This window comes from Myxine glutinosa, chromosome 7, assembly GCF_964187855.1.
Source record: "Myxine glutinosa chromosome 7, kmMyxGlut1.1, whole genome shotgun sequence".
In the NCBI taxonomy this organism is placed as follows: domain Eukaryota; kingdom Metazoa; phylum Chordata; class Myxini; order Myxiniformes; family Myxinidae; genus Myxine; species Myxine glutinosa.
In genome coordinates, this window is record NC_136267.1 from 97,420,040 (window position 1) to 97,437,059 (window position 17,020).

Sequence of the window (17,020 nt, forward strand, 5' to 3'; positions counted from 1 at the left end):
CAACAGCGTGAAGCCGAGCTAGGTGTGAGGCAGGAGCACCAGCCGAGAGGGGAGAACAGTATTCCATTGAGCTGCGGATGAAAGCCTTGAATGTGGTGAGGAGCTCAGGTGTGCCAAGGAAGGACTTTGCACGATGAAGGATGGCCAGTCGGCGACTGGCTTTGGAGGCCAGCTTGGAAATGTGGTTTTCCCAGGAACGATCATGGCAGATAGTGATACCCAAAAGCTTGAGTGACAGAACTTCTTGGAGAGGATTGTTGAGAAAGTAGATGGGAGAATAACTTGGAAATGGGGAGTACTTGGGAATGGTGTAATTTGGGTTAGAAGAGATCATGCTTGTAGATTCTGCTTTTACCAAAAAAATCCTAAAATGTCTCTTGGATGATCTGTGCTGTGCAACAGCTCTCATGCAAGCCAACCAGCAAGATGAAATAATTAATCCACAAATTTGCTTCTTACACTTTAGAAATACATAGGCTGTAAAGTCAAGAATCATCATACTAAAATATGCCATTTGGTGTCTGTCTGTCTGTCTGTCTGATGAATTTTTGCCCCCAATACATTCTGTCGTTACTTATCCACTCTCAACCAAACTTGACAGGACGACTACGGGTGACATAATTAAGGTTGTAGCGCATTCATTTGCCCGCTCCCCAAGGAGGTTTTCTCCCCCGAGCGGGTTTTCCCTGCCATTGCTGTCAATGGGGTTGCATGTTGAGGTGTATATCCATGTAAAGTTAGCTTTATCGTGGCGTTTTTCCAAGGCTGCTTCGAATAACAAAACTAACGATAATAGCATAATAGTAATGTTATTACAAAACAATATTAATTCCATTATTATCCCACCTCCCCAATGGGTTTTTCCTCCTTGAACAAACATCGAGTCAACGTTTATAAATAGCTTATCATGGCGTTTCCATGGGAGCAACGGCCTCTTCCAGTGGTAAAAATATTATAAACCACAAACACGTATGTCGCTAATGCTATTTACAACACTAAATAAAGAAATTTGGAGGAATCCCAACATCAGTGAGGTAGGTTTTACTTACAGAACTGAGCGAAGATCTACTGTACTCTATATACCCCACAATGGTTGGGTTAATAACATGACCCTTTCTGCCGATACCGTGACGTTTTTCATAGCGAACTTTTGAAACTCGCTCCTGATGTTTAACACAAAACTGAAAGGGAGGAAGCCTGGGTTGTGTTCATTTACCAAGCAGCTAGCTAGCACTTGCCAAGTCAGCCATTCCTTAACGATTTTGAATGGAGCACTTGCTCCAATGCTTAAACCACTTGGTGATCTCTCCAAAAGAAACTTGGTAAATGAGCACACACCCAATGTTCTTGAGACCCGACCATAGATTGACTGTAATCTATTTCCCCAAAGAGGAATGACACTTCCTGCCCCTCCCATAGTGAGTGGGTGTACTAGTATTCCAAATCAACCTTTCATAAGTAATGGGGTGTGGAAATCACAACATACTACAAATTTGTAACAGATGGCCCTCGGCGATGGAATAACGGTGGTGCATCAAAAGGCACCGAGATAATTACAACAGCCATAATTAAAGACAATAAAATAATTAATTATGACTTTTTCCACAATCGTTTGTTCAAATCATAATAAAAGTAACCAAATTTTTAAAACAGAAAGGAGAAAATATTTATTTGCAGACAAAGAAAGCGTTTTATCTCCACCAAAGTTCAAAGTATTCAAACAAGAGGTTTGAATATCACAAGTAATATTAATATAAACAATGAGAATAACTGCAGCTTTCACTTCTTGAGAAATAGTAATCATCCAGGGATTCTGTACAAATCAGTTTAAGTTCTATGTGTGAGATTGTGGCCCAAGGAAGTTAAACCTGGCGCAGGCAGAAGGTTTTCGACGTCCCATCACCTGACGCAGTCACGAATGCAGTCGCATCACTGCATCCGCCAGAGGGACAGAGGAGAGGGGGTAAAAATGAGAGCAGAAAGTGGTTGTGATCAACTACAGGGGGTTGGAAAGTTGCCACGAATTCCATGTTTTTACCTCATTTTTGTTCTCAAAAAAAAAAGGAAACTACAAAACTTCAATATGAATAAAACAACAACAACAGGCATTTTAAGGCCATTTTCCCTGCAAGAGCGGGGGTAAGCCTTGCGGTCCACATGACAATCTTGTCCATTTTGCCCTATTTTCTGCATATCCCCTTGTTAACCCCCTTGCCCGCATTTCTTCTTCGACCATCTTTAGCCAAGTCTTTCTCGGTCTTCACCGTCCTCTACTTCCTTCTACATTCATTTCCAACACTCTTCTCAACCAGTCACTTTCATCCTTCCTCACAACGTGACCAAACCATCTCAAACTGTTTCTCTTCACAGCATCCATCAAAGGCTCTATTCCCATCATCTTTCACATTTCATCATTTGTCTTCCTCTCTCTCAACGAAACTCCACACATCCACCGAACCATTCGCATTTCCACCCTTTCCAGCCTTCGTTGCTACTCTACGTTCATTAACCATGTCTCGCTCCCATAAATCATAACACTTCTCACACATGCAGCACACACCTTTCCCTTCAGCTTCAATGACACTCCCCTCCTCGTCAGCCCACCACTCAGTTCCGGAAACTTCTTCCATGCACATCTCACTCCAGCAACCGTTGCCGAGTTTGATCCACCTTCTCCATTCAGCATGTCTCCTAGGTAACAAAATGTTTTCACGCCTTCTCCAAGATCCAAGTCAACATTTCCTCCATCTGCAGCTCCCTCTGTGCACACCTTAAACTTGAATGTAGCTGCCACACTGGTTAATGACCCTCTCAAACCACTACATTTTTGATGAACCCACTCAGCGCACATTGTACATTGAATGGAGTTCACTCCGACACCGTTCCTGCACACAGCACACGGCCACTTCCCAGTTCTTTCCACCTCACCACATGCTTTACCACTTGCCATCACCTTCATCTTTCCGATATTCACCTTCAGACCTTTTGTCTCCATACATTCCTTCCACTTGTTCATCTTCTCCATCAGTCCATCCATACTTTCTGCAATCAACACCAGATCATCTGCACCCAACAACTCCCACGGTAAATCCTCCTTTACGTTCCGAGCCAGCACCTCCATCACAGCTACAAATAGAAGTGGACTTAGTACCGACCCCTGATGCACTCCCACCTTCACCTCAAACTCACCACTGTTCCTGTCCTTTGTCCTTACAGCTGTGCGCGCTCTTTTGTACATTGCCATCACTACTCTGCTCCACCATTCCTCCAGTCCTCACTTCCTCAATGCCCATGTCACTACTTCACGTGGAACCCTATCGAATGCTTTCTCCAGATCAACAAACCCAAGAAACAACTTATTCCTCTTCTCCATGTACTTCTCCTGCAACTGCCTCACAATAAAAAGCGCATCTGTCGTTCCTCTTCCTGGTATAAATCCAAACTGCATTTCATCAATCTTCACTTTCTTCCTCATCCTCCTCTCCAACACCCTTTCCAATACCTTCATTCCATGCTCCAATAACTTTATCGCTCGATATGAGCCACAGTCCAGAGGGTCACCTTTCCCCTTGTATAGAGGTATGAGGGTACTGTTACGTGCTCCTCCCCAAACCCCGGTCACAGTGTACCTCCGAGCCCCGAAAGGAGTCACGGCAGAAAGATGTGCTATTATGTGTGCCAATGACCAATGGTGAAACAACACCAATCAGTTGTTACCAAAAACCAAGTATTGTATTAGTATCATACAATAATAACAGCACAAGTACAATACACTTCAATTGCACAACAAAAATACCATATAATTCCTATAATGGTACCACCAGTTTCTTAACTCGATAACTCACGGTGCTCCACGTGAGAGAAATGTACCACCCCCAAAGTCACTGTCCCGGCACCAGGCCAAAGTTGCTCCACGCTCCGGTGATCACAAGAAAAAGGTCGTATCGAGACCAGAATCCAGGACGGCTGACAGTCAACGCTGCCGAAGAGCCATGCTGGGTGGGCATCGGGCCGACGTCGGTCAGGCAACAGTTCACCCAAAAGGCGACTGGGAATTCACACCTTCAGTTCACCAGACAAGGATGCTGATATGAACGAGCAGCGGCTCCCGAGCGGAAAACCACAAATTCCCAATCGAAATCCAAGACACACACGCGAACCAGGCTAACGGCTGGGGCGTGGTGTAAATGGCTGGAGCGAGCTGAAATGGCTGGAGCGAGGCGAAATGGCGGACGGGCCCGTAATGGAGGCGTACCTGCTCTCCAACAACGGTTCACTTCGGAATCAACCGCAAAACCCGTCACGCAGGTTTATCTGCCACAGGGATATCGACTCTGTCACAGGAATCCCTTTCCCGGGGAAACCACGATTCGCTCGTGACCAACGTTCGCCAGCGTCTGCTCGATACCTCAAAGCTGATCGGCCTTTCTCTCCCGACCTCACTTGCTCCGCTTTTTGCCTCCTCCTCTTCTTCTTCCGGTTTCTCCCGATCCATTTCGTTTTTCTTTTAAAACACTAATTTTTCCTTTTGAAGACAGTTATCTCCATTTCACTCAAACTATAACAATAATAGTACATGGAACTAAAAATGCTTCCAGTGGATGAAAACCACAAAGACGGAAGTGACGAAACAGTACTCAGTTCCCAATCCACTGGAATGCGGTCTTCTTTCACCACCAGATTGCAGATCTCTGTCATTCTCTTCATACCCCACTTTCCCGCTGCCTTCAACATATCTCCCACAACTCCCGTCGGCCCTCCCGCTTTACTACTCTTCATTGCTTTTATCGCTTCCTCAACTTCCTTCTCGGTTATCTTCTCTGCCGGTCCTAAAACTAGGTTACTCTCGATGTTGCCATCCAATTCATTCTCTGCATTCAACAGTATTTCCATATAACTCTTCCATCTTCCTTCAATTCCATCTGGGTCCACAACGATTTGTCCCACTTCATCCTTCAAGCAACTCACCCCCATCACATCACCCCTCTCTTTCGCTATCTGCTTTGCAATCCTGAATACCGCTCTCTGACCCTCTTCCAAATCCAAGCGTTCTCCGAACATTTTCCTACATGCCTCCTGCGCCTTTGCTACCTCTTTCTTTGCAGGCTTCTTGGCTGCCTTATAACTTTTATGCTCTGCCTTTTCTGCCCCCATACCCTTTGCCTTCTGCCACTCCTTGGACTTCTTCCTCTTCTTGTCAATCTTATTTCCAACTTCATCATCGCACCACCATGTTTACGAGTGCCTCGGTGGTCCTTTTGTCCATCCACATACCTCACCAACGGCTTCCAACAGACTATCTTTCATTGACATCCAACCACTTTCAAGCTCAACCACATCATCCTCGCCCATACTCGGCCTCTCTTTTAATGCCTCCCTCACTGTCACCTTTCAACCTCCACACCTTCATTCTCGGTTGGTACTTCACCCGCCGAGCTCTCCTCGCACCTTTCACCCTTATGTCGCAGACAACCAAGTGGTGCTGTGAAACAAACAGCCTCCTCCCCCGGGATCACCTTTGTGTCCCGGAGGTGCCCCCTATCTCGCCTACACACCAGCAGGTAGTCAACGGTTGTCGTCGACCCACCTGACGTGTATGTAACAAGCTTGTTATCCTCTTTCTGGAACTGAGTATTGCAAATCAACAAATCAGCTCCATCAGCAAACTCCAAAATCCTTTCACCTTCTCCATTTCTCACACCATATCCGTAACCCCCATAAACTCCCTCAAAACCGTCCATACTCCTTCCCACATGCACATATAGGTCTCCTCCTACCACAACAACTTCTCATCTTTCACGTTTTCCATCAGATTCTATGTTGCACACCAGAACTTGTCCTTGTCTTCATCGCTCCGACCGACCTGCAGACCATATCCCGAGATGACGTTCACCAAGAACTTTCCAATCATCAATTTCACTATCATCAACCTTTCACTCACTCCAGTCACACTCACCACACTGTCTACAAACTCCTCAGAAAACAGGACACCAACACCATTCACGCCTTCCGGGCACCCTTGCCACACAAACTTGTATTTCTGTCCCTGCCTGCCCTTCACCATTCTCACACCACTTCCCTTCCATCTCGTCTCCTGTACACAACATAGACTTTTTGCCCACTTGGAGTTTGCAAAAAAGCACCTAAAGGACTCTCAGACAGTGAGAAACAATATTCTGTGGGCTTTCATGTGTCTTTCACTGAGGAGAGGCTTCCGTCTGGCCACTCTGCCATAAAGCCCAGATCGGTGGAGTGTTGCAGTGATGGTTGTCCTTCTGGAAGTTTCTCCCATCTCCACACAGGATATCTGGAGCTCAGCCAGAGTGACCATCGGGTTCTTGGTCACCTCTCTTACCAAGGCCCTTCTCCCCCGATTGCTCAGTTTGGCCGGGCGGCCAGCTCTCGGAAGAGTCCTGGTTGTTCAAAACTTCTTCCATTTAAGAATTATGGAGGCCACTGTGCTCTTGGGAACCTTCAATGCAGCAGAAATGTTTTTGTAGGCTTCCCCAGATCTGTGCCTCGACACAATCCTGTCTCTGAGCTCTGCAGGCAGTTCCTTCGACCTCATGGCTTGGTTTTTGCTCTGATATGCATTGTCAGCTGTGAGACCTTATATAGACAGGTGTGCACCTTTCCAAATCAGGGCCAATCAATTGAATTTACCACAGCTGGACTCCAATCAAGGTGTAGAAACATCTCAAAGATGATCAAGAGAAATGGGAGGCACCTGAGCTAAATTTCAAGTGTCATAGCAAAGGGTCTGAATACTTATGTCAATGTGATATTTCAGTTTTTTCTTTTTAATAAATATGCAAAACTTTCTAAAATCCTGTTTTCTCTTTGTCATTATGGGGTATTGAGTGTAGATTGATGAGGGAAAAAATGAATTTAAACGATTTCAGCATAAGGCTGCAACATAACAAAATGGGGAAAAAGGGAAGGTGTCTGAATACTTTCTGAATGCACTGTATGCATGGAATCGTTCACAACCATACACAACACCAAGCATTTCTTTTTCAATCCGTGTGTAATTCGTCTCTGCCACAGTCATTGACCTTGAAGCATAGGCAACATGTAGCCAATGTCCCTCTTTCTCCTGCAGAAGTACCGATCCTAACCCATTCTTGCTGGCATCCGTCGACACCTTGATTGGCCTTCGTAAATCATAGTACTGTAGCACAGGCTCCTTTGTCAATAGCTGTTTAATGTCCTGCCACTCCTTGGCATGCTCGTGGTTCCACTGCCAATCTGTTTTTTGTTCCAACAACGATCTGAGAGTGGTGGTACAGGCTGTCAGGTTAGGCAAGAACCTACAGACGTATGTCACCATCCCAAGTGCTCTTCGCAATGCATCTCTGTCCGAGGGTGTGGGCATCTTGGTGATCGCCTCCACCTTAGCTGGATCCGGTTGCACTCCCTGCACTATTATTCGATCTCCAAGATACATAATCTCAGTCTGCCTGAAATAACACTTATCCAAGTTGAGGCGAAGTCCCACCTCTACTAAGTGATCCAGTACTGCCTCCAACCGTGCATCATGTTCCTCAGCTGTGCGTCCCCACACACTCAAATCATCTATGAACACTCGACAACCTGGCAAATCTTCCAGTAGCTGGCAAAGTTTCTTGTGAAACACTTCTGGAGCAGACGAGATACCCATAGGCATGCAAAGATAAGATATCGCCCACATGGAGTGTTGAAGGTTGTCAATTTGGATGAGTGCTCATCTAATTTGATTTGATGGAACGATGCTGCTGCATCCATCTTCGTTAATAACTGAGCTCCCGCAAGCTCACTCAAGATTTCTTCTTTGGTGGGCAGCTGGAAGTGCTCTCTTTGAATCTCTTTATTCGCAAGATGGGAGAACCTGCCAGTAGGACAACAGTCTCTGCAGCACTTCACAAATCAAGGCTTTATGGGTGAGTGGCCAGATAGAAGCCACTCCTGAGAAAAAGGCAGATGCCTGGAGTTTGCCAAAAGGTACATGAAAAAAAGAGCATGAAGCAAAAGATTCTGTGGTCTTTTGATATGAAAATTGAACTCTTTGGCCTGAATGCAAAGAGCTATGTCTGGCGGAAACCAAGCACAGCTCATCACCCATCTAACACCATCCCTATCGTGAAGCATGGTGGTAGCAGCACATGGTATGGGGAAGCTTTTAAGTGGCAGTGGCAACTGAGATACTTGTAAGGATATAGGGAACAATTAATGGAGCCAAATACAGGCAAATCCTTGAGGAGAACCTGCTTCAGAGTGTAAAAGGGCTTCAATTGCAGCAAAGATTTACGTTCCAACAGAAGAATGACCCCAAGCGTACAGCCAAAGTAACACTGGAATGGCTTCAGAACAAGAATGTGAAAGTCCTTGAGTGGCCCAGCCAAAGCCCAGACAGGAATCCCATTGAGAATCTGTAGAAAGACGAAGATTGCTGTTCACCGATGCTCCTCATCCAACTTGACAGAGTGTGAGCAAATCTGCAAGGAAGAATGGGAGAAACTCCCCAAATCCAGGTGTACAAGCTGATACAGACATACCCCAGAAGACCCAAAACTACAATAGCAGCCAAAGGCATTTCTTTGAAATATTGACTCAGGTAGCTGAATACTTTTGTAAATTAGATATTTCTATTTTATTTTCAAAAAATTTGTAAAAAAAAAAATTAAAACATGTTTTCACTTTGTCATTATGGGGGAATTTGGTGTAGATCGGTGACAAACAAATTAAATTTAATCCATTTTTAATTCAGGCTGCAACACAAACACATGTGAAAACGTCAAGGGGTGTGAACACTTTCTGAAGGCACTGTATCTACTGCCCCTGATATTAATTAATCATGGAAGTTCTTCCACAGAAACATGCTCTCTCTTATGCATAGATCCATCCCATCTCATCCTCAGATATCCTCGCTTTCTTCCTATGCATGGTGCACAGAATCATGTGGTGAGGTAGTTGCTCTGAAACAACTTGCTTTCTCTTCCTGGAGGGACGAAGGGGATGGAGAGGTTTCCAGCTTCCTGTCGACTTTGATTCTGCAGCTGGACAGGTCGGCTTTGGCTCACGTGTCCTGGGAACCTACTATGCTGCTCATGCACATAATCTTTCTGCTCTTTTCACCCTATCATTTGCCCTCGGTCATCCTTCATCTGCTTGGAGGTCGGCCAACATCACTGCATTGTATAAAAAGGGGCAGGAAAGGGTCGCCTTAACTACAGACCTATTAGTTTGCTTCAAGTTATCAACAAGGTCATGGAAACCATCATCGCTGTTGATATGAAATCCTTCATTTTCTCCGGCGTCCTCATCTCGGATTACCGGTTCGGATTCAGACCAGGTCACCCCACCTTGGACATGCTGCTCCTACTCTTCCAGCAATGGATGGAGGCTCTCAGTGCTAGAGGTGAGATCAGGGCCATCTCTCTGCATACATATCTCAAGCTTTCAATGCAGTCTGGCATCCTACCTTGCCATCCAAGCTGCTGCCTATGGACAGCTTCACTCTTGGGTTGTTGACTTTCTTTACTCATGGCCAATGTGTCGTTCTCGACAGGGTCCTTTCACCCACTTTGCCTGTCGGGGCTGAGGTATCACAGAGCGGTGTTCTGAGCTCAGTCCTATTCCTGGTCTTTGTCAGTGATATCGCTGGTTCTTTGGAGGATTCAGTTTGTCTACTTGCTGGTGACACTGCCCTCTGTCATGGCACTCTTGTCCTTGAGACGGGTGGGTGGTGGCTTCTTCCCTCTTCAGACATTCACAAAATCACAAGCTGGTCAAATACGAGGAATATGTCTTTCAATCCAGACAAATCCCACACTCTCACTCTCCGAAAGGACCATCTGGCAAACCCTTCCATTTACTTTCTTAGCAATCCTCTTGAGGAAGTTCAGTCACTCAAACACTTGGGTCTCACTATCAGCCACGATCTGATCACTGAATGGGCATCCTGCACTATACAAAATCCTTCCATGGCACCCCTGAACTCCGATCCAACTACAAAGCCTCCATCCACAGCTTGGTGGGGTACTTCTCTGCCCTCTGGGCTGGCACCCCTGCCTCACACTTTGCTCAGCCTGACACAATGGAAACCAAGGCATAAAACATTATTGAAATGTCTCATAATGAAGCTGAGTATATAGGCCTATCACATTCCCATTGCAGACAGGTCAGTGGTCTCTCTGTCTTCTACCACAAGAGGTGCCCTTGACTTTTTCTGTACGCCTCTGTAAATTGCATCATTTGTCAAAAAGTTTTGATACAGGCACCGATGTGCAATGACATTGCAGCCCAGACTTAAATCCATGTGATTAATGTATTTGGGAACATTAAAAAAAAAAAGTATTTCCACAAAGGCCACAAAGTCTCATGGAGTTGGGCTAACGTTGTGAATGTGTTCAACTCGGATCAATAAAGATTTGTATCACAGACAAGGGAATCATTTAATCCATCATGAAGGAAGTGCAAAGGTAAAATAGTGGTTGTTCTGAAAATGCTTATGATAAATAAATCTCTGTTCAAGATAAATGAAGAATATTGCTGACATTTGATGAATTTAACCAAACTAAGGGGCATAATGGTTAGACCTCATAATCCACTCAGTCTGGGAGGTGGGCAGTTCAATTCTGACCCTTGCTGAGTTAAAAACCCTAAAAATGGTACATGCTGCTTCTTCACTTGATGCTTGGCATTTGGAGGATACAGCACAGATAAATTGGCCTCCATGGGGAGGATTAAATTTCTCCTCAATTGCCCTGCTGAGTGAAGAGAGAAATGTGACGTCATAGAAATGGCATCACCGAGTCGCTACTCAGAGTGCCACAAGAAAATTACGTCACTTTCCCCAAGTTCAGTGGCTGTTTGTGTGAAATCAAGTCAGGTACTGTCTCATGTATGTGTCTGTAGGTGTGTGCGTGATTTGTGTTGCCACTCCTCCACAAGCCTGAGACTCGGTGATCAAAAAAATAGTTTCTCTGAACACATAAAAAAAGTTTCAATTACAACTGCATATGTGTCCGTTTTGTGGCCCAACCCTGTAAAACATAGCACATACCACTCCATAACATATCACACAAACGTATACCATTGTCAATGATCATATGCAACAAAGTAGGAAATGTAATACGCAGTATTCTCCTTGCAGGATCAAACTAAGGAAGAATATAAAGTTTGCTTTTAATCCATGGATCAGGATTCTGTACAATGGAAGCAGAACAATGCCAGGCCTGGTTTGTTAACAAAATGGTAGTCACATTAAGGGACATGTTGCACAAATATTGGTGACAACAACCCACAACAGAGAAGGCCTTCCCCACATGTGTTCCGTATTTACTCTCAGTCTCTCAACCCCACCGTATGGCTTTGGTGTCTCTCAATGGAAGAATGGAAATCACGATTAATGTTTGAACTGGGTGGTCTGCGTCAAACGCCCTTCAAGCCTTTGTACTACATCATACATTTGGCCAAAAAAAAACATGGGCACTGAACCTGAATGCAATGCAGTCATAACTATAAGACACTTCTTGATTCAAACGTTATTCACAACATTAGAGGCTGTTATGTTTATCGTCAGAAAGGACAAGAAATGCTGCAAAGCACCAACCTGGTTAGAGCAAAGTCCAGCACCTCCTGGGTGTGTCCATGGAATCTGGAAGCAAGTCCACCCGTCAGGGCATCCCAGATGGACACCGTGCCATTCAGGCATCCGGCAAGCAGTCCAGCAGAGGACAGTTCCCACCGCAGCCGTACCACTCCAGCCTGTGTGCATGAAACCATTGAGAAAAGGAACATGGCGGAAGGGTGGCTTTCAAAATGATTAAAAATGAATAAAACGATATTTGGTAAACTAGCAACGGTACCCACCCTACGGGCGGGGCTTCAATTGGGAAGCCCAAATGAAAAGGTAAAATATCAGAAATTGAAGGCTTTTCTTTATTTTAAACGATTCATATAAACATCCGTTGAATCATATCACACGCAAATCATCAAAATCTAAACAGTACATGGCACCCATTTTGAAAAAAGATTGAATTCTGCAAAACGGAAGCGGCCGCTACACGTCTTTCTCAGTCGCTTTGCACACGCTGCCGTGTTACTTCAGAGCTGCACATTTATATAGGAAGAGTTCGTCAGGAGTCGATCTACTCTCTCCTGGTACGTAGAATTTCATCAAAAGCCACATCACTGTTCATATCGGTAAATATTATTCCATCGTGTTTGGAAAAACTGGAAAACTTGGAAATATTGGAAAAACCATATAGCCTATTTTACTCTCGGGGGTCCTAGGATTACCCACCCAAAATATCGTTGCAATCGGTTCAGCCGTTTTTGCGGTACCTTCGAACGGACAGACGGACGGACATTTGGTGAATTATAGTAAGATGAAAGACAAAAATTTAGTTAAAAAACAAGTCAGGAGACGACGATGGTTCACGAGCGAGCGGTATTCAATGACAAAGGACGGACTATAACCAAAACAGGCCCTGACTGGGGGGTCGGGGGCCCACGTGCCAGGTGTCAGCCCCCGACATGCGGTGTGCATGCCTATTTACAAAGGGCCCCAATGCGCTGCGTGCACAGGCCTTTAAGAGCCAGCTGTACGTAATTGTGTGTGGTGCTGGCCTGGAAATGTCAAAACGAAGGTTACTGACCTTGAAATGAGATAGAAAATAATGTATAATTAGTTGAGGTTAGTTAGCTACACAATACCGAAAATTTGGTTCGATTCCGAGAACTTTGAAAATTTGATCTTTGTGACCTTCAAAGGTCAAAGGTCGAAGATTCTGAAATTTGTTGGAAAACTTGTATTTCATGATGTATGTGATAATATAAGATCATGTAAGACATTTCACCCTATCAGGAAGCGAACAATGTAATAAAACCATCAAAAATCGACTTTTCTAAATTTCGTGACCTTGTGACCTTGACCTTGGGGCGAAAATGAAAAATCGAGCTCCATGGGGCTAGACACATGACATTGGCCTAACCAAATACCGAAACCCCTGTCAGATTCCACCAACTCCCTCGGAGAAGATGTAGCTTGAACTCGATCACCCCCTAAAAAGACATCTTTTTCGGGCGTGGCTCCGCCCACAATGGGCGCAATACGCCCACTCTAGGCAGGACACAACTAGATCATGATATCAACCTCCCACCCAAGTTTAATCAAGATCGGATGATATCGGGTAGTTATGTTGCGGACAGACAGACACACAGACACACACCCATGACGAATATAGTGGTCACTCTGTTTGATAACTCGTGAACCAATAAAATAAAATAAAATTCCTTCCCTAAGCCATTCTACGTCATATTTTCACCAAGTCCAACATTCACACTGACCACCACTCTCATCGGGAATTCTATCTCAAGATTCATTGCTCGTCACATTCTTCACTCCATTCCCCCCTCAACATGACCACCCAGCACTATTTTCATCAAATTCGTATTTTTGGTTCACGAGTTATCAAGTGACCACTATATTCATCATGTGTGTGCGTCTGTCTGTGTGTGTGTCTGTGTGTGTGTCTGTCCGCAGCATAACTACCCGATGATATCATCCGATCTTGATGAAACTTGGGTGAGAGGTTGATATCATGATCTAGTTTGTGTCCTGCCTAGAGTGGGCGTATTTCGAGCCACGCCCGAAAAAGATGTCTTTTTAGGGGGTGATCGAGTTCAAGCTACATCTTCTCCGAGGGGTTTGGTGGAATCTGACAGGGGTTTCGATATTTGGTTAGGCCAATGACATTTGTCTGGCCCCACGGAGCTCGATTTTTTCTTTTTTTTTTTCTTTTTTTAAATTTATTTATTTATTCATTTAATTTTTCACTGAATTTTCGGTATAACCTCATAACTGATTATACATTATTTTCAATCTCATTTCAAGGTCAGTAACCTTCGTTTTGACATTTCTGGGCCTGGCCTGTCCGAGCCTGTTTCGGTTACAGTCCGTCCTTTGTCATTGAATACCGCTCGCTCGCGAACCAATGTCGTCTCCTGACTTGTTTATGCTTTATAATCCTGTATTCTCAGTCTAGCTGAAACTCTCTGGCCCTGCCTATGTGCGCTTTGTCATCCAACACCCAAATGCCCCACCCAATGCTGTCCAGTTCATCCAATGTTGGAGAAAAATTGGGATGGTTTAATCAACCTTTAACATGACGAAAGGAGTTCCATCTGACAGAAAGGTGGAGGTAAAAAGTAGACTCCAAATTGCAAAGTGTATTACATAGTAAACATTGCGACATGGAGTAGCAACCTGGACCATTTCAAAATGTAAGCACAACCTCCTGGTAATCCTTTGAAGCATGGATGTTTAAAAAAATGATAGTTAGTGGGAATGAAAGGAATATCTTATGGAGATGAGGTAGCAGAGATATTTTGGTCATGACATCCATCACATGAACCCACAAAGGATTACAACGACAGGCAGAATCAAAGGAGGAACAGCAAAAGGAAGACAAAGAAGAAAATCTATGGACAGGTTTCTGGGGTAGATGGGAGCTTTTAGAGCAACTGAAGAGAGGGTGGAATGGTGATCCATGATAGCCGACTGCCAGATCAGAGACAGCACCTGGAGATAATTATTAGAATTACATGCACGCACACTTGTCCTACTACAACTTTAATTTAATGCCCCCAATTCATTCCACTTTGTGGGGTAGGCTGCACACATTTACCAAGCATACTCTCTCTGCACCTCCATATCTCTCATGACCCTCTTCACCACCTACTTCAGCCTCAATTTCTATCTGTCCCTTCTCCTCCTGCCAAGTGCATCCCTATTAAGGACCTGCCCGACAACAACTCCCTCCTCCCTCATGAGCAAATGCCATAACCAATACAGATGCGATTCTTGTATTTTCACTAATGTCCCTTATTCTTGCCCACCTCCCAATATTTTAACAGCCTAGTGCTTGGGTTGGGCTTAACAGCCTAGTGGAACAGAATTGCTTGGGTTAAGCGATGCAATAATATTGTTACAGTCGACAATGAGTGGAGACAATGTCAAATTCTCCATCCGGACGGTCACGAATTTAGCGACAGATTGTCCTTGGGAGTCCCCAATTTAGCGACGGATGGTCCGCCGGGAAACCTGAACAGATCTTTACTTCGGTTTAAAATGTAGAGAAACTCCGAAATCTTTCGCCTACAGTCGGTTCACCCATCTAAAGGATGAGAGCCGAGCGATAACCCAGGGCAAACCACTGCGTTTTAAACCTGCTAACAAGAGCTTGTCATACCAATTTTTTAAAGGCCGTAGTCTGACGTACATTGTTAATTACTGTTTCCAATTTGAACTGCACACCAGGACGACATGCCAGTAAGAACAAGCGTTACGCCTAGGTCCCCCGTCGGTGAAGTGATGTGAGTTGACAAAGTGGAAGACGCAAGGCGGCCATCTTGGATTTTGACGTGGCGACCCAATTTTAAATAGCGTTCTCCCTTATGCATAGATATACCCACACACCAGATTAGAAGTTAGTAGTTCGTTTATTTTTCAAGATATTTCGCTCACAAGATTCAGACATATATATGGTGGCGGCCATCTTGGATTTTGACGTAGCGACCCAATTTTCAATAGCGTTCTTCCTTATGCCTAAATACACCCACACACCAGATTATAAGTTAGTAGTTCGTTTATTTTTCAAGATATTTCGCTCACAATGTTCAGACATATATATGGTGGTGGCCATCTTGGATTTTGACGTGGCGACCCAATTTTCAATAGCGTTCTTCCTTATGCCTAGATACACCCACAGGCCAGATTAGAAGTTGGTACTTCGCTTATTTTTCAAGATATTCTGTTCACAAGGTTCAGACGTACATGGCGGTGGCCATCTGGGATTTTGACGTGGCGACCCAATTTTAAATAGCGTTCTTCCTTATGCCTAGATACACCCACAGGCCAGATTAGAAGTTGGTACTTCGCTTATTTTTCATGATATTCTGTTCACAAGGTTCAGACGTACATGGCGGTGGCCATCTGGGATTTTGACGTGGCGACCCAATTTTCAATAGCGTTCTTCCTTATGCGTAGATACACCCACACACTAGATTATAAGTTAGTAGTTCGTTTATTTTTCAAGATATTTCGCTCACAAGGTTCAGACATATATATGGTGGTGGCCATCATGGATTTTGACGTGGCGACCCAATTTTCAATAGCGTTCTTCCTTATGCCGAGATACACCCACACGCCAGATTAGAAGTTGGTACTTCGCTTATTTTTCAAGATATTCCGCTCACAAGGTTCAGACATACATGGCGGCGGCCATCTTGGATTTTGACTTGGCGACCCAATTTTCAATAGCGTTCTTCCTTATGCCAAGGTACACCCACAAACCAGATTAGAAGTTGGTACTTCGCTTATTTTTCAAGATATTCCGCTCACAAGGTTCAGACATACATGGCGTCAAGACATACATGGCGGCGGCCATCTTGGATTTTGACGTGGCGACCTAATTTTCAATAGAGTTCTTCCATATGCCTAGTTGCACCCACACACAAAATTAGAATTCGGTCCTTCGCTTACGCACGCACGGACGCACGGACGCACGCACGCACGCACGGAGGGGAAAACCATAGTCCCCCTTTCGCTCCGCGGTGTGACGGGGGACAAAAAAGGGTGAATAATGAGGGAGTGGAGGTGAGAGGAGCGAGGAAGAACAAGAAATGTATGCAGTGATCAATTGTAACTAAGAATAATTTAAATGCCTCAATAACTTCCACCTTCTTGTGGAATTAATTGTGTCCATAAAGCAGACGAACTGACAACCCATTGAGACTGTGAATGTCTCTTTAAATCATTTATGGTCTCTTTGAACACTCAGCCATTATAATACATAACTGTGACGATTCTAGAGGTAATACATGAAAATGAGGTTCCCCACTCCCAAGGGGAGGCATACATTTATGAGCACCAAAAATTGAGGCGGTGTCCATGTGGGCCTTTCCACGGATGGTGATTCTGGATAAACTATTACAGATCACTTGGCATCCGCACCAACGACGTTTAATTTGCATG

General features: G+C 44.6%; 1 protein-coding gene across 2 annotated transcripts in view; it reads right to left on the minus strand.

Moving 5' to 3' along the window:
- Positions 1-1,641: 1,641 nt before the first annotated feature.
- Positions 1,642-17,020, minus strand: part of AAMP (angio associated migratory cell protein) — a 65,320-nt gene continuing 49,941 nt past the window's right edge. The window contains exons 10-11 of one of the 2 annotated variants that reach the window (XM_068122775.2): positions 11,594-11,748; positions 1,642-1,932 (exon numbers count right to left, since the gene is read on the minus strand). In XM_068122775.2, the coding sequence (XP_067978876.1) occupies positions 1,863-1,932; positions 11,594-11,748 (225 nt within the window). In that variant the 3' untranslated portion in view covers positions 1,642-1,862. Of the gene's footprint in view, positions 1,933-2,290; positions 2,692-11,593; positions 11,749-17,020 lie in introns of those variants that run through there. The other variant, XM_068122774.2, reaches the window with a different exon arrangement.